At 34.6% G+C, this 25,202-nt stretch overlaps 1 protein-coding gene across 4 annotated transcripts in view; it reads right to left on the reverse strand.

Annotated features, from left to right (window-relative positions):
• The window catches only part of DIAPH2 (diaphanous related formin 2), an 894,195-nt gene that overhangs the window by 461,957 nt on the left and 407,036 nt on the right, over nucleotides 1-25,202 (reverse strand). For all 4 annotated transcript variants that reach the window (XM_060086247.1, XM_060086246.1, XM_060086245.1 and 1 more), the window contains one exon: nucleotides 821-922. In XM_060086247.1, the coding sequence (XP_059942230.1) occupies nucleotides 821-922 (102 nt within the window). The remainder of the gene's footprint in view (nucleotides 1-820; nucleotides 923-25,202) is intronic.

Raw genomic sequence — 25,202 nt, forward strand, 5'->3', positions numbered from 1 at the left:
CGTGTACCGCAAAAAAAAAAAAAAAAGCTTTTCTCTAAGAAAGTAAATAAATCATCATGCCCTCTTTCCCACCATCTTTTTTTTATTTTTCCCTATTATCTGAATAGAGGTTTTGGGGAAAGCTAAAAACATATATATATATATGTATACATATATATAGGTATATGTATATATATATACGTATATATATATATTTTAATACATATTTATACCTCATCATCTTTTGTACCCCTTAAAATGAAGAGGAGATAAGAAAACATAATTCATTCCAATAATTATTTAACCATGGTAAAGCATGATGTGTATTTATGAAATTTTCTTTCTAGTTGAAGCAGTGTATGTAAAGCTTTCAATCAATTAATGACACTCTATGGGATATCTGAAAATTCTTGTGCTTTTTCTAATACAATATATACCACAGAAAACAGTCTCCAGAACATTACTAATTATCTAGTTTCCACCCTTATTCTTAGCCTAACTCTTTTAGGGCTAAATTCTAGCATCAAGATCTAAATAGAAGAAAAAACAGTCAATACAATAATATGTATTATTTTTCATATATTAATATCAGCACTGATATAGAGGAAGGTCCATGAGATGTCTAGAGGTATTTCATAATGTAAATCTTAATTTCTTTAGTTTTCAATAATATTATAAATAATAAACAAGGATTTTTTTCCTGACAGCTAATGTTATATTAAGTTATATAGTTATTATACAGTAGAAAAAATATCAGCGATTGAAATGTCTTTTTTTTTCACTGTTTCTGATAAGTGTTACCTCCAAGCTGAGTTTGTGGGCCCTTAGGCTAGATACATACCACAACTCCAAACTGTTCAGGCTCACAAAGGTCATTATATTCATTCTTCAGCTGTGCTAATTCATTGAGTACCTTCTGCTCAGGAAGATGTTTTATAAGGTTCTAAAAAGAAATAAAAGCATAAAAGTTTAGTATTTCATGATTAGGATTATTAATCATGCATTAACAACTCTAAAAGTGATTAACTAGAAAAGTGGATAAGTTTCTGATTGTGGTTCTGCCATAGTACCAGTGTATCTTCCCCTTCTCCCCAAAAACTTAACCAAAAAATGAACAATTTAATGTGAATAAATACATAAACATGTTTGGTGTCTATGCACTACAGTACATAAATGTTAAATTAAAAAATCATATGACAATAAATAACAATCCAAAACTGACTAACTTTCTGGGCCTTAAACACATAGCAAAATTTTTAAGTTTTATTTCCTGTCCTGGTAATTAGTCAATCTATATAAAAAACTGAAAAATACTATGTAGAATTAACTCATGGGCAATAATAATAATAATAATCAACTTTACTCTTCATAATTGGCAAAATTGGGGATCATCTTCAATCTTATAAACTGCACCAAGCCTGTAAAAATTAATCTCCCATTATTTACAAAATCTGCATTTTTTTTTCTATTCTGTTCTTCTACGTGATTCCTAATTTCCAATACAATTATCAAGAAACAAGCCTAGTCTTGGCCCCTAGAGTCCATACATCATTTTCCCAGCTATTTCAGCTTTACCACCTCACAGCTGGCCACATAAGAGTCCAACACTGAGTCTGAGGGACAAGTGTGCAACCCAACTAAAATATTCAAGCCCATTAAAACTGCCTCTCAGAACAACTTGAATATATATACAATATCTGTATTTAAATACATAATACATTCCAACTTTAATGGAGAACCAAGAAAAAGTGATGATGTCTGATGCATGTTCAAGTTTGATGCCTAAGAGAATCAAAATTAATGAATTCTTCCCAACCTAGCTTATCTTGGACTTTGGTACAGTTCTAACTATCATCACATTAACCTGCAACCAATGTTTTGGGGATCTGTATGGAATTTAAAAAGGCATATCAAAGGGAAAAAAGCAGGAAACAAAGATTTAAGAAAGTAGAGTTGATGAAAAATGGCAGAGAAGGAAGCTCCAGAGATTGATTCCTCCATCAAAGCAGCCACTGAGCTGGAAAGAGTGATTTAATAAACTATTTAAGAACTGTAGAACCTGACTGGATAATTACAACAAGAGAAGTGTTTGATAAAGAGAGACTCTGGTAAGAGAATGACATGCATAAAACAGATACCATATACTATTCCTCAGCACCACTGTTAAGATAGTGCCTGAGTTGCAAAAGCAGATGGCTGATGCCAGGGTGAGCAGTGGGGACCTTGTTCTCCGAAATTTGGAGATCTGAGTTTTGGTTGGTTTGGCAGATGCTTGCCTTGGTTTCAACATTCTCTGCTTGCAGCAGCTTTCCCTGATAGCATCTATTGGAAGATTTAAACAGATAGAAACACCTCTCCTGCTTTTTGGAACCAGATATTTAAGGAAATATTTGTCAGGTCACTGGCTGACAGAAGAGATAATGAAACCCAAACTACCATGACCACACACAAGGAATACACACTACCACTCTCAGCAAACAAAAATCAGCAGTCTGTAAGGAGTGGCAGAATCAGATTCCCAGAGTTATAGTATATTCAAATGTCCAGTTCTCAAAAAAAAAATTACAAAGCATGTGAAGAAACAGGAAACAGGGCCTGTAAAGGGGGAAAAAAAAGAATTTGACAGAAAATATCCCTAAAGAAGCTCAGACTTTAAAGTTATTAGTCAAAAATATTAAATCAACTGTCTTAAACATGCTTAATGAGCTAAAGGAAACTATGGACAAATAACTAAAGGAAATCAGGAGGATGATGTTATGAACAGAATGAGAATATCAATAAAGATATAGAAATTACAAAAAGGAATCCAAAAGAAATTCTGGAAGTGTAAAGTACAATAACTGAAATGAAAAATTTACTAGAGGGGTTCCACAGAAGATGTGAGCAGGCAGAAGAAAGGATTGATGAACTTGAAGATAAGGAAATTGAAATGATTCAGTCTGAGGAAAAGAAAGATAAAAGAATGAAGAAAAATAAACAGAGCCTGAGGGATCTGTGGGACACCAAGCACACCAACATGTACATCACAGGATTCCCAGAAGAGAAAGGGGCAGAAAAAATATATGAAGAAATAATGGTTGAAAACTTCCTAACTCTGATGAAATACATAAATATTCACATCCAAAAAGCTCATTAACTCCAAGAAGGACATCAAAGAGGTCCACTCTGAGACACTTCCTACTTAAACTGTCAAAATGTAGAAAAAGAATTTTTAAAGCAGCAATAGGGAAGTGAATTGTCACATTTAATAGATCCTCAATAGGATTAATATATGATTTCTCCCACAGGAGTCAAAAGGTAGTGAGATAACATATTTAAAGTGCTGAAATAAATGACTATCAATAAGAATTTTATATCCACCAAACCATCCTCCTCCAAGAATGAAAAACTAAGACACTCCCAAAGTAACAATAACAACAACAAAAGAGACAATTTATTGCTAGCAAACCTGTCCTGCCAGAAATACTAAAGGAGGTCCTACAAGCAGAAATGAAATGACACCAAAAAGTAACTCAAAGATATAAGAAGAAATAAAGAGCAAGGTAACTACATAGATAAATATAAAAGTCAATGTTATTGTACTTTGGTATGTAACTCCTCTTTTTTTTTCTATATGATTTAAAAGGAAAGTGCATAAAAAATAATTATAAATGTTTGTTAATGGGCATATAATGTATAAACATGTAATCTATGACAACAGCAATACAGAGGGAGAAAAACATACAGGAACACAGTGTTTATATATAATTGAAATTAAGTTCTTATTATTAAGACTAGGTTATTATAAGTTTAAGATGTTAATTTTAATCTCTAAGGTAATTACTAAGAAAATAACTAAAAATTACACAGAATAAAGAGAAGAATCAAAATAGTAGGCTACCAAAAAAAAAAAACACAACTAACTACAAAAATAGATAATAATAGAGAAATTAAGGAATAAAAACATGTAAGACATACAGAAAACAGCTAAATGGCAGAAAAAAATCCCTTCCTTATGAATAATTAATTTAAATGTAAATGAATTAAACTCTCCAATTAAAAGAAAGTGTTTTGCAGAACAGATTTAAAAACAAACAAATATTATGTACTCTTGGTGGGCATGTAAATTTGTACAGGCACTATGGAAAACAGTAAGGAGGTTCCTCAAAAATTTTTAAAAAGAACTATCATATAATCCAGCAATTCCACTTCTGGGTATCAAAGAGATATCAGTATGCCCATGTTCAATGCACTATTATTTACAATTGCCAACATATGAAAACAACCTGTGTCCATTAATGGATGAATGAATAAAGAAGATGATACAACACACACACACACACACGCGCGCGCATGCACATGCGCGCATGCATGCCACAATGGAATACTATTCAGCCCTAAAAAAAGAATGAAATCTTGCCATTTGCAACAACACAGACGGACCTTGAGGGCATTATACTAAGTGAAATAAGTCAGACAGAGAAAGACAACTACCATATGATCTGATTTACACGTGGACTCTAAAAAAACAAAAACAAAACAACAACCAAAAACCAAGTCGATAGATGCAGAGAACAGACTGGTGGTTGCTGGAGTGGGGGGGTGGGGAGCAAAATAGGTGAAGCGGGGTCAAAAGGGACAAACTTCCAGCTATAAAACAAGACATGGGGATGTAACATACAGCATGGTGACTATAGTTATTAATACTGTATTGTATATTTGAGAGTTCTAAGACAGTAGATCTTAAAAGTTCTCATTATAAGAAAAAAAAGAAGACAATTTCTATATGTATGGTGACATATTGTGGTGATCATGTTACAATTATACAAATACTGAATCATTATGTTGTACACCTGAAACTGATATGCTATGTGTCAATTATACCTCAATAAAACAAGTAAATAAATAAATAAATAAAAAGACATATCTTCTATATGCAGTCTACATGAGACTCACTTTCAATAAAAAGAGAAAAAGTTGTTGAAAAGGATGGAAAAAGATATTGCATATAAACAGTAACCAAAAAAAAAAAGCTGAGGTGTCTATATTATTGTCAAACTAAATAGACTCTAAATCACAAAATGATAACCAAGATATTATATATTAAAAAAAGTTTCAACCCATCAAGAAGATATAATTATAAACATATTCACATCTAAGAACAGAGCTGCAAAATATATGAAGTAAAAATTGACAGAATTGAAGGAAGAGACAGTTGTAAAACAATAGTTGGAATGCAGGGGTGATTCAACATACAAAAACCAATCAATATAATATACCACATTAATAGAACAAAGGGAAAAAAAACCTCACATGATCATTTCAACTAATGCATGAAAAGCATTTGACAAAATCCAACACACATTTGTGAGAAAAAAATATTCTTTAAACTAGGAGTAAAAGGAAGCTTTCTCAATATGATAAAGGTCGTATATGAAAAAGTCACAGTTAACATCATACTCAATGGTGAAAGACTGAAAGCATATCCGTTAAGAACAAGAACAAGGCAAGGATGCCTACTTACACCATGTCTATCCATCATAGTACTGGAAGTTCTAACCAGAGAAATTAGGCAAGAAAGAGAAATAAAAGGCATCCAAATTGTAAAAGAAAAAAAAAACTGTCTCTGTTTACAGATGGCATGATTTTATATGCAGAAAACACTAAATAATCCACCAAAAATACTGTTAAAGCTAATAAATGAATTCAGCAAAGTTTCAAGATACATAATCAGCACACAAAAATCAGTTGTATTTCTATGTACCATCAATGAACAATCTGGAAGGAAATTAAGAAAACAATTCCATTTATAATAACATTTTTTAAAGCACCCAAAATGAGATACCATTTATGCACACTAGAATAGCTATTGCCAAAAAAATGGGAAATAACAAGTGTTGGTGAGGATGTGTTAAAATAGGAACCCTCATGCATTGCTGGTTGGAATGTAAAATGGCACCAGCACTGTGGAAAACAGTTTGGTGGTTTCTTAGAAATTAAACATAGAACTACCGTATGACCCCACACAATTCCACTCCTAGGTATGTATCAAAAAGAACTGAAAACAGTGTTTCAGACAGATACCTGTACACAAATGTCCATGGCATCATTATTCAATAGCCAGCAGGTAGAAACAACCTACTTGTCCATCAACAGATGCATTGATAAATGTGGTATGTACATACAACAGAATATTATTCAGCCAAAAAAGGAAGTTTTGATCCATGCTTAAACATGGATGAATCTTGAAAATATTTCGCTTAGTGAAATAAGATAGACAAAAAAGGACAAATAATGTATGAACCCACTTATGTGTGGTATCTAGAACAGAAAAATTCTTAGAGACAGTAGAACAGTGGTTACCAGGGGCTAGGGGCAGAAGGGAATGGGGAGTTACTGCTTAAAAGGTATAGAGTTTCTTTTAGGATGATGAAAAAGTTCTGAAAATAGTGGTGATGTTTGAACAACACTGTAAATATACTTAACACCACTTAAATTGTACAATTAAAATAGGTTAAATGGTATACTGTATATTATTGATGTTTCCAGATCAAAAAAAAAAAAAAAGTAGACAACATATAGCCTCATAAGTTCCACAGGAAACAAGTGTATCATGTCTACTTTAAGTCCTCTTTTGTTCTCTCCATTTACCTTTTCTCTCCTCCAACTAATTCTGCATTTCCACTAAGCTCTACACCTGCAATGGCACCCATTGTGTAACTGATGAGACCGAAGATTTAAAATATCAAGTCCTTTGACTTAAAAGAAATATCGATGTTGCTATAACAATATAAACATATAATCAAATGAAATTAAGAACATCTACTATTTTGCTTCATTAATATCATTTTCTTTTATAGAATGAAAAGGTAAGTAAATACCAAGGTGTTATTTCTATTTTTCTAGAATATTTCTGATGTATATAAATTGTTTTTAATTTTTTTTCTCTGTTAATGGGACTTTTTGTGAAGTATGTTATTAAGAAAAACAAAGAATCAGATTGGTAACTTGTATAATTTTCCCGACAGGGAAACTCAATTAGAAAGATTAAGAACATTAATATAAATATTAAAAATATCAATTCTGCATATTTCAAACTCTCCATCTCAATTTAAAGTTTTAACTGTGAAAATAACTATCACAGAATAAATCAAGCCTAAAATAGAATTTTAGCTCTGAATGTGAAACTTGTTATTTTGCTTCTCTTCCAGCTGTAGATAACCTGTTAAGTCATCTTTACAACACAGGCTCCACTGTAGGTGACATATCTTTTCTTTCTCTGTATAGCTATACGAAATATTGAACACATTCGGTGGGCTTAGATGTATTCTGATTCTGGATATGGTCTTCTGACTGAGTTACAAGCTTATATAACTGCCAGTGCTTAATGGGTTCTACTTGCAAATAAGGCTTAGAGTAACACTCTCTCAATGCGTGGCAGATGCAGACTACTTTATAGGACTTATTGCTTAATGAGCCCACTACCTCTAGAACCCCATGTTGCAAGTGGCCATCATAGCCAATACATAAAGATACCTGACTTTTTTCCCATACATACTAGACTTTATAGACAAAATGGTGTATAAGATCAGACATTAATAATGTTTTCATGCCCATCAATTCCTGAATAGAAGAGAAAGGAGGATTAGAAGACAGAGGAGAGAGAGACATAGTGGTACTCATTTGCCTCTATCCCCTTCACCTGCTCAATAGCATGTCAAGAGAGAAAACAGATGTTCAAGGCACAGTTTGAGACTAATGTGGACAGTCCTTGGAGTCAGTTGGAAGTCTATTTGTAAGGCCTCCTGGAAGAGAAATGTCCCACCTAACAGAAGGGAAGTGTGTATCATGTAGTCAGGCTGGGCCCAGTAAGAAAGCCTACATTTTGGAAAGGATCAGGGTGATTCTGAGCACAGTACATTTGTTTCTTGAATGTGTATCCAGGCCTGGCCTACCCACCCCCAACAGAGTCATATGTCTGAGTGCTGTGGAGAGGGGAGCTGTGTGATGAGCATGGCTTGGGTATCCCCCAGATCAAGGATGTTAAAAAAGGAGACAAGGGAAGAAACACATTTCTGTATTTTGCCACAGGACACTCCACACCCTTGGCATCGAGAGGGCTTCAGTGCATACCAGCTGTGCCCTGTGAGAAACTCCTCCCCTCTCCCCACATACAGTGGTCCTTAGAAAAGGATTCAAAGCAGGAAATGAAGAAAATCACCCACAGCAGCTACATGGAAGCTGACAAAATTAGTTCATGAGATGTGGAAGATATTCCCTGAGAGCCATAGAAACATCTAATGTAGGTAGTTTTTAAAAACAATTAAGGTTCTGCAACAGCAGCTAGGAACAAGAGGAAGCAAAACACATGTGAACAGATGTGGACTGGGCTAGTGTTTAAAAATCATATTGCCCAAGGACTCTGTACTTAAACAATTGTAAATAGCTTTTGACTTTAGCTGCCCTATTGACAGTATCAGTACTTATGATCGGTAAATGAATTGCAAAGATGAGTTCAGACACTCTCTATACTGTAAGGGAAAAGCTGTTCATAATAGCAGAAGCTAGAAATTATACATTTTTAAGTACAACTTAGATTCTGGCAAACTGTGAGTTAATAGGCAAATATCCTGTAAAGTTTCAACCCGTCTAGTTTTCCCTCCTGCTGCTCCTGCTTACTACCGACCATCTTCTTTCAAATATTGTACGATTTGTGTTTAAAAGATCAATTCTAGGTCAGTATGAAAATTTCATCCTAGAAAATGTCAATGAGCTGAAGTTCACAAAGAAAACAACAAAGGGGAAAGTGTAATCATGCCACCAAATGAGATTTTTCTTCCTCTTTTATGCATCACAAATTCACTTTCTGATGACTGTCACAGTTATCTGAAGGGATTTCTCCTAACAGACTATAGGCTTTTAACTACTTTTTACATTTCTGCAATTACTCTATAATACTTTCAAAACTTTATTTCCTTTAAATGTTAATTGCATACTTAAAGGTTAGTTAAGTGAAGGTATTGAACCATAATGCCCTTTCCTTCTTGCCAAAACATAACCTTTCTTTTTTATCTTATATCTCATTAAGTCTTTTTAGTAGTAGGAAAGTCAAGTTAGGTTCACTGTGATTAAGTCTATCATTCCCCACGTAAATGGACTGGAGCCAAAATTTCTTTTAAAAAATTTATTATTTATTCCTTTTAAAATTATACTATTACAGAGCATGTATAAATATATGTTTATTTATATTTATACACAGGATTATATTTATATATAGGAGATTATATACATATATATAAGTGTTATTTTAACTTATGTCATCAAATACTTTATTTTGTAGAAAAACCCAGATAAGAAACGTTTCTCCGAAGTCTTGGATAAATCTCTGTGATCTTAACGTAACCCTCCTCCTATTTTGCCTGGTCAAAAAACTCAATCCCTTAACTACTGTAATTTATTGTATGTTTTTCAACACTTTCTCATGGCATGTCTTAAATTGTGTGTGTATTTTCATGTTCTGAAATCACATTCATGTGTTCTTGTTCTTTGGTTTGAGCTAAATGGCACATACTTTGATGCCGGGCCTAGTTCTGTATTTATTTTGTAATTTATTCATCATTCAGCTAATATATACTGGCTGCCGACTATGTGCTTACCACCACATTAACCACTAGAGATTCTGCCCTGACGAAGATTACAGGTCCAGAAGGACTGTGTATACTCCTCCCTACACAGTGAAACCATAATCAACATATGAGTGACAGTAATTTGTTGCATTGGATCCTAAATACATTTCTTGTCAGGTGGTCATGCTACAATTCTCTCCTTTTGATTTGAAATTCTTAACATTTCTGTAACCCCTAAAACAGACTCTAAGAGTCTGCTAAAGTATGTTAAAATGCTGATTAAATGGCCTCAAGCATTCAGTGGGAAATTTTCTAGCCTTTTTCATGGAGCCACTCCTTTAAAAAAATATTAGTTGAGGGACTTCCCTGGTGGCGCAGTGGTTGAGAGTCCGCCTGCCGATGCAGGGGACACGGGTTCGTGCCCCGGTCTGGGGAGATCCCACATGCCGCGGAGCGGCTGGGCCCGTGAGCCATGGCCACTGAGCCTGCATGTCCGGAGCCTGTGCTCCACAACAGGAGAGGCCACAACAGTGAGAGGCCCACATACCGCCAAAAAAAAAAAAATTAGTTGATTAAAAAAAAAAATACAAGCATTGAAAACATGATAAGAAAATTCCTGACCTTGGAGTATGACATTTATATCTTACAAAGAGGCAGTCTTTTACAGGTTTCCTACCTATTTGATCTTCAACTTGGCCCAGGTAGGAAAATTTTCAGTAACACCTCAGCGCTAATAACACCAAATGAACAGCTCCAGCCCTCACTACTCCTGCCCATCTCTAAGTTCCATGTTCCTAACCGACAGTCTGTCCCATCCAGATGTCCCATCATTAACTCAAATTCAACAAATCTAAAGGAGAATCCATCCTCACTCTGACCCCTCATCCCTACCTCTTATCAGCTTCTCTTAAAGGCCCCATTCTACCAACAGGACTGGTATCCTCTCCACCTTCTAAGCCTTCAAACTGGCATTTGTCACTCAGTCACAAGTTCTGATGGTTCTTTCTGTCAAAATCTCTTTTGGGTTCAACCCTTCTTTTACATTGTACAGCCAAAAATCTGGGCTATGGAAATCATCTGTATCTAAACTTTCCTAATTTAACTTCAATTAAATTCCTCAAAGAGTTCTCATTTTGTACTAGATTAATGGAGATCACAGATATATTTATAACTTCTATAATTATAAAAAGAAAAATTGTGACTACTTTGTATATAAAAATTTCAACTCCCACTAATGTCATGATCCTATTTGCAGACAAAATGTATTGCCTTCTAAAATAATTAACATGATTTACAATTAATCTGAAAGATTATTACTAAAAGCATTCATTCTTTTGATGCTAATTTTCTTCTATTTTGTTTATGTCCCACTCTGTACTCAAAAATAAAACTTCGAAATCATATTAAACCTAAAAGGTGATTTTAAGAATTAAACAAAATATAGAACCTACAGAATGAATGACTATGAATATTGAATAGCATATGAGGTGGGTATGGCTGTGTCTAAATGTAATATATTCTGCCTAAGTATAATACAAACAATATCCACATTATTAACATTCCTTTATAAATTATATAGCCCTCATATATTTTAAATTAACATTTCAAATTAAACATAAAATATCTTCTCATTATAAGAAGACAAACTGATATTCTCAGATATTTAACAGAAGATTTGTATTAGCTAAAATAGGTGACAGGTATACAATATCCTGTTTACACTACATTCTGCTTTCATTAGATATCCCCTTATCATGGCCATGACAAACAAATGCAAGGATGTATTACTATAAAATATTACATATAGATGTCAACCAAAGCTGAATCCTACCATAACAGTCAAGACACCTATCTACGATTAACTATAGAGTTTGAAGGGTGCTAACATTTCACAGGTCTTGAAATGAGAACAGTGCAAAGTACTTTATGTGAAATATCCCAAAGGACAACCTGGAAATTTCACTCAAATATACAGGTGTATGCTAATGCAATATCCAATCATTTCACATTAAGAACTCTGTTTCTCCTCCACAATTTTTGTTTGGGCACATGGAACAATGTAAGCCTACGCAGACTATGAAAACTAGCACACTAACAGAATGGCCATATCATTAAATGAAACAGGCCACATCAGAATGCCACCACTCCTATGCAAATCCAAAGGTAGTAACACTTCACTGTCTAGGAAGACAATCCACACACAAACACAAGGTTGCTTCTATTTCCAAGATCATGATAATACCAGTAAATCATTCCAATTAGTTCAGAAGGAGTTGTAATAGAAACATACATGACAAGCTATTGTTAAGTATTTATTTCCCAGTTTTCATATAAGTACTGGTTATAGACACCTGCATCCAAAATAAATGTAGAAGTATATAGTTATGCCTTAGATTAAAGAACCAGACAGTCAATGTGAAGCATTTAATACTCTGGACATTTTTTGACACATCAAGCATCCATGTCAAGCTGAAAAAATGTTTTGTTTTGTTTTTTAATTTATTGATTTATTTATTTATTTTTGGCTGCATTGGGTCTTCATTGCTATGTGCGGGCTTTCCCTAGTTGTGGGGAGCGGGGGCTACTCTTTGTTGCAGTGTGCAGGCTTCTTATTGTGGTGGCTTCTCTTTTTGTGGAGCACAGGCTCTAGGTGTGCGGGCTTCAGTAGTTGTGGCTCATGGGCTCTAAAGCGCAGGCTCAGTAGTTGTGGTGCACAGGCTTAGTTGGTCTGCGGTACATGGGCTCTTCCTGGACCAGGGATCGAACCTGCGTCCCCTGCATTGGCAGGCGGATTCTTAACCACTGTGCCACCAGGGAAGTACATGTTTTTTAACTAAGCAGAAACAACATTTGGCATCTGTGGAACTTAAAACACACTGACCTGAACATAGTGGCAGATTAGCACTATCTAATATGTTTCTCTAAACTTCCCAATAAAAGAGGTGTCGAGATATTTTAGAAAAGACTTCTGTTTCTTGTCGGTTAGTTACCCTAGTCAATTGGGTAGTCAAATTGCCTAGGGACTGTCAATTTACAGAACACCTAAAATTCTTAAAAATACCTTTAGATGAAAAGCTAAGCTATGCAAGAAATTAAGAAATACCTCCCTCCACCTCCCCTCAAAGAAAGAAAACTAAAGGAAAGCATTAATGCAGAGACATAACCAAACACTGAAGGCCAAGACTGCCCTAGGAATATGTACCAGTTTCCAGTGCTCTAGAGTTTTTAGATTTAATGGGCCTCAAACATAAGATGGTACACAAAGCCTAGAGCTTTCACAAGATATAGGCAGACTCAGTTCATGATGGAAATCTAAAACCCCAAAAGATAATCTCCACAGTGAAGGGCTTACTGTAAAGAAAACAAAAACAAAAACAAAAAGCCCACCCACAGAGTAAAAGAGTACAGGATCTTGTCTGTTTTTGCCTTGACTGTGGGTTTAGGAGTAAGACGTTACTCCCTGTAAACCTCTAACCACAAGACAGCACCCATGCAGGTTTTTGGTCAGAATTTAAAATACCTAGTTGTCAAAAAAAATATGCTGAGAATTTAAATTTAACGTGATTACATTTTGGCAGTGCTCCCAAATAACTGGCAGTCATTCATGCAAATTTCCAAGGAGCAAAGTACCTTTAAACTTCAGTTTCAAAATATTTCCACAGATTAAGGCTCAGCAGTCATTAGTTCACAACAAAAATACAGATGATACAGAAAGAAGTAAACAAACATTAGTAAGAGCAAAAACAAACAACAGAATTAGACCTATAAAGACATAAGACAGAATATTCGATAAACAGAGAATCTCTAGATATAAGAAATATAATAAGTGACATTAGAAACTCATTGGATAGGTAAAACAGGTGATTAGGCTCAAATCACAAAAGAATTAGTAAACTGGAAGATAGGCCTGAAAGAAATATTCTGGAGTACAGTATGTAAAGATAAAATATGAAAGAGATGTAAAAATAAGCAATCAAAAAATCCCCAAACAGAGTGAGAATGTTCAAAATGTGCTTAACTGGAGTTACAGAAGGCAAGAATAGAGAGCATGGGAAAAGGATAATATTCTAAATGAAAATGGCTAATAACTTTCCAGAATTGATGGAGCAGAACAATGTTTAAATTCAAGAAGTCCAATGAATCAAGATAAACAGAAGGATGAAAAAAAGAAATCCACACCAAGACACATCTTAATAAAACTACAGAACACCAAAAACAAAAAGAAGATCAAAAAATAGAATAGAGAGTTTACCTCCAAGGAATGTCAATTTAGACTACAGCTTGCTTAACAATAATCGAAGCCAGAATATGGTGCAATAACTTGTTCATACTGCTGAGAAAAAAAAATTTGCAAGCTAGAATTACATACCCACTGAATATATCTTTTGATAACAAAGGTGAAATAAATACAATATCAAACAAATAAAAACTGTTTACTATGTCTAGAATCTCACTAAAGGTACTTTAAAAAGATGTGCTTCAGTAAGAAAGTGACCCTAGGAGGAAGTTATGTCACACGAAAAAGAAGGTAATTCATGTAAGTTAAATATGTGAGTAAATCTAAGCAAACCTGCAAGAGTCAGCAAAAATAATGTCTAACCTGTTAAATTTTAAACATAACCAAAATATGAAACGACAACAGATAAATTAGGAAGGTGTGAAGAAAGGTTTTTGAAAGTCATGAATAAGTAAATAAATAGACACACATGCCATGTTCCAGAATAGGAAGAATCACATGTCATATGGGTCTCAATATACCCAAATTTGACCAGAGACTTTATGTAACTCCAGTAAAATACCCAAACAGAGTTTGTGTTGTTGCTGGAGCTTGACAAGCTGATTATAAAATTTATGTGGCAGAATGAAGAGAGAATAATCAATACATTCTTGGAAAACAACAAGAATATGGGTTGACTTCCCCCATCACGTATCAAATGTTATTACAATTATACAATTAAAGAGTGTGTGATATTAGTACAGGGACAGATGTATGGGTCAATGGATCAGAACTCCAAAACTGAAACCCCAGAAACAGAGCCATACATACTTGGAAACATGATATATAACAGAAGCAACATTACAAAAATAGGGGAAAGATGGATTATTTAATAAATTATGCTGGCACAAGAGTTATTCATATGTAAAAAATGAAATTAAATCTGTTCTTTACAGTATACACAAAAATCAATTTCAGGTAGATTAAAGATTTAAGGCAAATGACAATCTTCTTAAAACTTTTAGAAGAAAATAGAAGGAGAATACCTACATGACCTTAGATAAGTAAGGAATTTCTTAAATAAGACACAAAAACTAAAAGAAAAGTCTGATGAATTAAACTACATTAAAATTAGCAACAGATGTTCATGAAAAGATACCGTGAAGAAAATGGAAAGAGAAGAAAATGGGAAAATACTTGCAATACGTAAGCAACAAAAAAATTACTATTCCAAATATATCAAGAACTCAGATGAAACAAATAAAAAAAGATAAGCAGCACAATAGGATTTTAAAAATGGACAAAAGACTGAATCAAGCATTTTAAAGAAGAGGAAACACAAATGGCCCATAAGTGGTCCACAAATGGCCCCAAAGGGGCTCAACTTCACTCATACTCAAGAAAAAAAAATTTGAATGCAAGAAATGAGATTCTTTATTCACATCTTCCAAGCTGGCAAAAGTACAAAATTCCTACAATATCAAGTGTTCCCCAGGGTGTAGAACACTGGTTTTCAATACCATCTTCACATAAAAATAAACCTGGAAGCTTTAAAAGATGGTGTGCGCAAAATGGCCAAAGCAACATGGAGAAAAATAAATAAAGGTGGAATCATCTCACTTCTTGATTTCAAAATATATTACAAAGCTATAATAAGTAAAGCAGCATGGTACTGACATAAAGACAGACATATGGAAAAAAATTGAAAGCCCATAAATAAATCCATGCAACTGATCTTTGGCAAGAGTTGAAGAATACATGATGGAGAAATTTTAGTGCTGAGAAAACTGGGTATCTACATAACAACAACAACAACAACAAAGAAATTGGAATTCTATTTTACACTTTACAGAAAAATCAACTCAAAGTAGATTAAACACTTAAACATAAGACCTGAAAACATAGAGGAATTGTTGTATCATTTTGGTCTTGGCAATAATTTCATGAATATGACACCAAAAGCAGGGGCAAAAAAAGCAAAAAGAAACAAACAGGACTACATCAAACTAAAGAGCTTCTCTGAAGAGCAAAGAAAATAATCAACAAAAAAGGCAACCAAGGGGGAGAAAATATTTGCAAACCATAGGTCTGATAAAGAGTTAATTTCTAAAATATACAAGGAATTTCTACAATATAATAGCAAGAAACTAAATAACCCTGTTAAAAAAAAAAAAGGACAACGGACTTAAACAGACATTTCTCCAAAGACATACAAATCAGGGAAACACAAATCAAAATTACAGTTAGATATCACCTCACACCTGTTAGAATGGTGATTACAAAAAACAAAAGATAACAAGTGTTGGTAAGGGTTGGGGAAAACTGCAAACTTTGTACCCGTTGGTAGAAATACAAAACAGTGCAGCCACTATGGGAAAAAGTATGGAAGTCCTTCAAAATACTAAAAATAAAATTACCATATGATCCAGCAATCTCACTTCTGGGTATATATCCAAAAGAATTGAAATAAGGATCTTGAGGAGATATCTGCACACCCATGTTAACTGCAGCATTATTCACAGTAGCCAAGATACAGAAAAAACTCAACTGTCCACTGACAGATAAATGGATAAAAAGTGATATGTGTGTGTGTGTATGTGTGTGTATACATACTTAAATACACACACTGGAATATTATGCAGCCTTAAAAAAGAAGGAAACCCTACCATTTGAGACAACATGGATGGAGCCAGAAGACATTATGCTAAGTGAAATAAGTTAGTCACAGAAGGACAAACACTGCATTCCTCCATTTAAATGAAGTATGTAAAATAGGCAAACTTATAGACACATAAAACAGAATCGTGATTGTCAGGGATGAGAGGAGGGTGAAATGAGGCACTGTTAAATGGTTATAAAGTTACAGTTATACACGATGAGTAAGTTCTAGAGATCTACTCTACAACACTGTGCCTATAACTAACAACATGGTATCATGCACTTAAAAATTTGTTAAGAAGGTAGAGCTCATGTTATGTGTTCATACCACAAAAACAAAAACAAAAAATTAAATGGACACAGGGAAACTTTTGTAGGTAAAGGACATGTTTATTACTTTGACATGGTGATGGTATCATGGGTATATGCATATGTCTAAACTCATCAAATTATATACACTAAATAAGTACAGTTTTTGGAATATCAATTATATCTAAATAAAGCTAAGGAGAAAATGATACCTGGGTCCCATCCCCCGAAATTATGATTGAATTGATCTGGTCAAGGCAATGGTATTTTTCTAACTTTCCCTAATGATACTAATGCACAGCTGAGTTTGAGAATTATTCATTTAAAGCAATGAGAATTCTCATACAGTGTTAGTAGGATAAATTAATACAAGCACTCCAGAAATTAATTTGGCATTACTTGGTAAAGCTGAAGAAGCATACACGCCATAACCCAGTAATTATAAGACTAGAATCAAGGCTTCCCTGGTGGCACAGTGGTTAAGAATCCGCCTGCCAATGCAGGGGAAATGGGTTTGATCCCTGGTCCGGGAAGACCCCACATGCCGTGGAGCAATTAGGCCCGTGCACCACAACTATTAAGCCTGCACTCTAGATCCTGTGAGTCACAACTACTGAGCCCACATGCCACAACTACTGAAGCCCAAGTGCCTAGAGCCCATGCTCCGCAACAAGAGAAGCCACCGCAATGAGAAGCCCACGCACTGCAACGAAGAGTAGCCCCCACTCACTGCAACTAGAGAAAGCCCGTGCACAACAACGAAGACCCAATGCAGCCCAAAATACAATAAATAAATAAAAGTAAAAAAAGGACTAGAATCAGTCTCAAACTACAGAATCACATGGAGGGCTAGTTAAACAAAGATTTCTGGGCCCCAAACTTTTTGGTTTGATTCAGCAGGTCTGGGTTAGGGGTGGAGATTATCCTTTCCTAACCTGTATGCAGATGATGTTGAAACAATCACACTTTGAGAACTACTGATCTGGAGGAGCTCTTTAAGATTGGCACTGAGAGAGGTATATAAGAATATTCATGGCAATATTATTTGTACAGGCAGTCTTAATGATAATGATAACAATAACAACAACAGTAATAAAACAAAAACCTAGGAACAATCCAAATGTTCACTGACAGGATAATGGGGAAATGAATCATGGCATATTCATACTATGGAACACTATAGCATGGCAAAAATGAAAAAAAAATAGCTACATACATCAAAATGGATGAATCTCAAAAAAAAGTGAAAAATCTAACAGTATAACATGTATGCAGAATGAGTCTACTCATCCAAAGTTTTAAAAAAGGCAAAAACTAAACATATATTTTAGGGCTATATATCCATATGTAATAAAAGCATAAAGAAATGCATGAGATGATGAGCCCAAGATTCAGAATAATGGCTTCTTTGGGAGTGAAGGGATAAATAATGGGCTTCACAGATATTGGTGATGTGGGCACATAGGGATACATTTTATTAATGCTATGCTTTGAAGTGCATACATACAGCCAAATATCAGAAAAGTAATCCCAAATGATTTTTTGTAAAACTTACTTCAATCTTCTGTCCTCAGGTATTCTTGATCATTCTGAGAGAGTTCACATTGTTGCCTTAATACTTTACAGTTTGGGACTTAAGCTTCTATTCATCTGATTCAATTCAATATTGATTTCTTCTGTTGAGCCAGTCAGGGACATTTTTCAGCCACTCATCATTATCTAGATAATGACTCTTCACATTTGCAAAGTCTAGACTTACTCCTCAGTTTACTTTTCCTCTATGGGCTAAGTAATGATCCCCAAGGCTTTAACTCATCTTGTTCAAACTTTTGATTTTTATTTAAGGAAAAATAATTGTTAGCTTTTGGCTGACTCTTTTCAAATATCCCATACATTTTCACATGGAGAACTGTCAATTGAGTTTAAAAAGAATGAGATAAGAGATAATGAGATGATCCTGAACAACTCTTATCCTTAGGCATTCATTTGTACCATAAACTGAGGGGAGCTAATCAAACAAAAATTGAAGAAATCCTATAACAAATCACAAATCTAGTTTTGTTTGAAATATTTCCCCCTTGAAGCAATATTCAAAGTATCTATTGAAAATAACCCATACAGTATTTTTGGTCTGCAGCACTGAGTTTGTAAACCAATAACAGTCTTCACTGTGATCCTCAAAAATTGATTGTTTTCCCAACTAGTGACATGTGTTAAAAGTTTATTTATAAACATTCATTGAACCAAGTTTACCCCTACTCTGCCATCAAATGCAAAGCAATGGATTAGACTATACGTAGAGAGGATCTGGAATATATGCCAATGCCAAATTCCACAAAAATAAAATGATTACTCATCACAAATAAGACAATATATCAATATAGGGTGACCAAACACGTTTGTTATCCCATGCCTGGCTTTTTGCTGGTGAGGCAGAGTTTATCACTTTGGGGAATCTTGGCTTCGCTTCAGATGTAGTCCTACTCTAAGCAGTCACTCCTATGTGGCTGCTCACTCCATCATCAACTAATTACTCATCCTCTGAAGGTCTGCCCTCTTTATGACACATGACCTATTAGAATCAACATTGTGAAAATGACTATACTACCCAAAGCAATCTACAGATTCAATGCAATCCCTATCAAATTACCAATGGCATTTTTTACAGAACTAGAACAAAAAATCTTAAAATTTGTATGGAAACACAAAAGACCACAAATAGCCAAAGCAGTCTTGAGGGAAAAAAATGGAGCTGGAGGAATCAGACTCCATGACTTCAGACTATACTACAAAGCTACAGTAATCAAGACTATATGGTACTGGCACAAAAACAGAAACATAGATCAATGGAACAAGATAGAAAGCCTAGAGATAAACCCACGCACCTATGGTCAACTAATCTATGACAAAGGAGGCAAGGTTATACAATGGAGAAAAGACAGTCTCTTCAGTAAGTGGTGCTGGAGAAACTCAATAGCTACATGTGAAAGAATAAAATTAGAACAGTTCCTAGCACCATACACAAAAATAAACTCAAAATGGATTCGAGACCTAAATGAAAGGCCGGACACTATGAAACTCTTAATGGAAAACATAGGAAGAACACTCTCTGACATAAATCACAGCAAGATCTTTTTTGATCCACCTCCTAGAGTAATGGAAATAAAAACAAAAATAAATAAATGGGGCCTAATGAAACTTCAAAGCTTTTTCACAGCAAAGGAAACCATAAACAAGACCAAAAGACAACCCTCAGAATGGGAGAAAATATTTGCAAATGAAGCAACTGACAAAGGATTAATCTCCAAAATTTACAGGCAGCTCATGCAGCTCAATATTAAAAAAACAAACAACCCAATCCAAAAATGGGCAGAAGACCTAAATAGACATTTCTCCAAAGAAGACATACAGATGGCCAAGAAGCACATGGAAAGCTGCTCAACATCACTAATTATCAGAGAAATGCAAATCAAAACTACAATGAGGTATCACCTCACACCAGTTAGAATGGGCATCATCAGAAAATCTACAAACAATAAATGCTGGAGAGGGTGTGGAGGAAAGGGAACCCTCTTGCACTGTTGGTGGGAATGTAAATTGATACAGCCACTATGGAGAACAGTATGGAGGTTCCTTAAAAAACTAAAAATAGAGCTACCATATGATCCAGCAATCCCGCTACTGGGCATATACCCAGAGAAAACCATAATTCAAAAATACACATGCACCCCAATGTTCACTGCAGCACTATTTACAATAGCCAGGTCATGGAAGCAACCTAAATGAACATCGACAGATGAATGGATAAAGAAGATGTGGTACATATATACAGTGGAATGTTACTCAGCCATAAAAAGGAATGAAATTGGGTCATTTGTTGAGACATGGATGGATCCAGAGACTGTCATACAGAGTGAAGTAAGTCAGAAAGAGAAAAACAAATATCATATATGAACGCATATATGTGGAACGTAGAAAAATTGTACAGATGAACCAGTTTGCAGGGCAGAAATTGAGACACAGATGTAGAGAAAAAACGTATGGACACCAAGGGGGGAAAGCGGCAGGGTGGTGGTGGTGGTGGTGTGCTGAATTGGGCGATTGGGACTAAAATGTATACACTGATGTGTATAAAACTGATGACTAGTAAGAAACTGCTGTATAAAAAAATAAATAAAACAAAATTCAAACAAACCAAAAAATATTATATACATCATGGAACTTACATAAACTGAAACTAGTGGTTGCTCCCTTTGGATCTAATGTGCCAAAAACGCTGTTTGCCGTGTTTAGATTAATGGAGACCACCAATATCCCTTTGGCTGAATGACACTCCCTCCAAATAGCCAGTTGGGGCCCAGGGAAACTGCACAGACTAGGATAGTTTTCACCGTTCAGTGCAAAAGAACTTTCAGAGCAGAGTCATCTATGACAGAAATGTGTAGAAACACCTACAACTAATCATGACTCTATATAAGTATTGCTTGACACTGTATGGAATCCTTATGCTTATTTTGATAAAGACCTTTGGTTCATCAAAGGAGGTTGGGATGGTTCTTATAATTCTCATAAATACCTGAGAGACAACACAGACCTAAACATTCAAGAAGGGGAAATCTGTAAATCTGACACCAATCTTAGCATGGACTGCTCACCCCCTCAATATGGCCCTGCACAGAGGGTCAGTCTAACATTTTGACAATCTCTAATTTAAAATGCCACCAAATGACATGATAACAGAATGTTTATCATATAAACAGAGCACAATACCATGTATCTGATTGGTTCTAAAAGAACTAAAAAAAATTACTAAAACGGAGAATGCTTATGACATAGTTCAGAATGTCAGCATCACATGCAAAGATCATTTTCAAAGACCATTACAAAAAACTATGAATACCATAGTACAAATATGCAGGCGAAGAATAAAAAAAATATTCAGTTTGCTATAGAAAGTAGGGAGTATTTCTAGGATACGGTGAGTTTTAAGTCATGTTTTGAAAGATATGAAAGATACCTAAAGGATGCAAAGGCATGGAGAAAAGCAAAGACAAGTCATGTACAGATTATTCAAAATCAAGACTGAGAAATTCAACAAATCTTTGAAATTAACTAGAGATCCCCTACAGTATTTAAAACAAGCAAGCAAGCAAAAACAGATGGCAATCACTGCTATTGCTTCTTAAGGAAGAAAATGAATTGGTGGAGGAAAAACAAAATCGAGTTGAATCAAGTTAAGATGCACTGGATTGGAGGCAGCCTAGAGACAAAAAGATTAGCTAGGAAACAAAAGCAATAAAATGACTGAAGTGATGAGAGATAAGCCTAGTCCTGTGGGAATGGGAGGTAAGAGTGGCTCTAATGAATCTTCAGTCAAAGGATCAGTAAGAATGCATGATGAGCTGGGATGAGTCTCAGGCAGAGTCAAAGAAGAGAGAAGGGATGAAAAGAATTCCAGGAGATAAGGAAAGGAGGTCTTTAGTTGGGGTATAGAACAAGAAGATGAGTTCTTTTGGGGAATGCTCTTTCAAGGGATGGTTGAACGTTTAAGTCAAGAGTTAATTATCTTTACTAAATGGCTAGAAAAGGTGAAAGAGTAGGGCTAAGTAGACATCCAAGGGACTTGTCCATATTTGTGTTCTATTTGTTTAGTGTTTTACCAGTTTGCACATACACTTATATTGAATTGTTATAATAACCCAGTTTTGGAAGTACACATATCCCCCCTTGTATATGCAAGAAATTTAAGGTTAAAAGAAGATAAGTGACTTGCCCAGGGTTGCAAAGGGTTTAAGTGACTAAAACCCAACATAATGCTTTTTTTTCCCCACTATACTGAGAGTGGTATTTTAAGAATAAACCACTGAAGAGTAGAAAGTCCGAGGAGATGATGTAGCAATTAGTCACAGCACTCAAGGAAAATAAGGAGACACTTTATTTACTTTTCCTGAGAAGCAAGTAATTTTTCAACTCTATCAACTATATATATTTAAGAAAAATTATAAAATGAAGGCCAAAATATTTACTCTTATTTATCTCAGAGAGTTGAAAGACTTCATCTCATTAAAAGGGGCCATCACTTTGAATCCTTCATATGGGATAAAATAAATGATGGTCTTATTAGTATTTGAACTACACTTTCATTTTATTAAAATGCTGCTTATTAATGCGGAAATGAAATCCTATGCCCCTTATATTGCATTAAGTAAAATTAAGTCTTTATTTCTTGGCACCTAATTATACATTTCACAACACAAACAATAATGAATGTCAATGAAGACATTTATAATGTCTTCTAATACTGGAAGAAAATATTTTCAACAATAATTTAATTTCTACTCTGACTTTTGATGATAGATATTGCATGAACTCTTTAATTAGTAAACTTTTGTGGCTACTTTTTATTCCTGTCCAACCTCCTCACTCATCTGCATATCACAACAGGGAAAAACACAGACCAAACAACAGGAGAAAAAATAAATAAATAAATGAACTGGGCATCACATGAACTGAGTTGTGATCCCAGATTGGCTGTGTGATATAAACTTCTTTGAGCCTCAGTTTCTCCTTCCATGAAATAAGGGAAATGAATAAGAGAATTTATAAAGTTAATTTTAGCCTTAACTTTTGATGGTCTCTAATTCCATGACTGAGACACAAAGGCAAAATTAAATTTAAGTACAATGTGTACAGTCTGGAAGACAATGAGGTATTCTAGCAAATACCTCATAGAAGACAGGTTCCACAGTTGGAAGAGAAGGAAAAATAAGATCTGTTAAACATTCCATCATGTAGAATTCTCTGTATCATATCTGCTCTCACTCATGCTTTCTTACCATTCCTAGGAGGTTATCTTACTTGCAAACTTTCACGTAAGGCCACAACTCAGCAGGTTACACTCATCTAACAAGTCTCCCCTTTCCTTGCTGTCATAAAGCAATCCCACCTTCCTATTTCTGGCCAACCCAAAACACTCTTGAGGCCATGCACTGTCATTAGCACTGTCTGTTAGCACTGTCATCTAAGCTTATTTAGCCCCTAAACTTTTAATGTCTTTTGTGATTCTTTATTAGAACAAATACTCAAAGTAGCTATTAAATTATAAGCAATTATTTGGAATGCATCACAACATTTCTGATTAACTCTTTAATATGACAAATTCTTCTACCACCAAAACTTTAGAACAAGGTCATGTTCTCAATTTCAGGTACTTTGATTTTTATAAAATATTGTTTACTAATATTCAAACTAAAATATACAATTTCATTCACAATAGATATTGGTAATTTCATAAAGCCATGATTTCATATATGTTGGCATATATTTTAAGTGATTCTAAGTATAAAATATATGATTCTAATACTACCCAACATACTAAAATAAAATACTCCTAAACAAATAAAACACAAATATAAAAATGCCAGGCATTTATCTAAAACATTTTCAGATCATTTGCCCTAAGGACCTCAAATTATGATAGCCTTATCTCATGCTTAATGATAGTACAAACATTGAAAGCTAAATTTTATGACATGAAGACATGAATAACTTATAATAATATAAATTCAACAACAGTAAAAACTGTGGGAAACAATTGGTGGATAAAATTTTGTTTCATTAATTCAAGTGGAATATTAAAAATCTACAAAACACTTTAAAAAGGTTAAAAGGTTTTGATAACATCTGAGGGTCCCCAGTCTCACATCTGCGAGTCCCCCAGTCGGCTCCATCAATGAATTCTATCTTAATTCAAGTATATTTGTCTACTTTAAAGTCTACATTTACCTTTGCAGCATGTAAATGAACAGAACTACAGAATAAGGAATATGATATAAAGAGGTTGAAGTGAGGCTTCTGAAATATCCTCTCAAAAATGGTAGACTATTCCTGGAGATTTCCTTTGTCCCTATTTGATGTCTCTGTTTCTGAGATTACAGACAGTGCATAGTAAGCAAGACGCCCCAGGAGAATTATCACCCTGCTGAGATTCTTTCTATTAACATAGAAAACTGAGCACTGACTATTCAACTAAACGTTTTGCAGGAGGATGTTTGGAAAAAAAAGGAAATCTAACTGAACTGATCTCACTCACTTCAAAAGTCATTTGTTGTATCCTTACCTTGTAACCAGCACTGTGCTAAGGGGATTTTCATGTATGTTTAACTTAATCCTCATAACAGACTCATCACCTCTTTAGAGGATAAAGACAAGGTGCCCAGAGAGGCTAGGTAACTTTCTCAGGTTCACATGGCTGGCAAGTGGCAGTGTTGGGATTCAGACCCAGCTTTTTGACTCCAAACTGAAAGTTGTAATCACTATACTATTTGCCTTACTTTTATGACATATTTTTTTTAAATAAACATAAGGTTTTTTAAATGGTGTAAAGTGAACTGTTCAACACTACTGAGTTGTTAATGTAAAACAACAACAACCAA

The sequence above is a fragment of the Mesoplodon densirostris genome, chromosome X, assembly GCF_025265405.1.
Source record: "Mesoplodon densirostris isolate mMesDen1 chromosome X, mMesDen1 primary haplotype, whole genome shotgun sequence".
In the NCBI taxonomy this organism is placed as follows: Eukaryota; Metazoa; Chordata; class Mammalia; order Artiodactyla; family Ziphiidae; genus Mesoplodon; species Mesoplodon densirostris.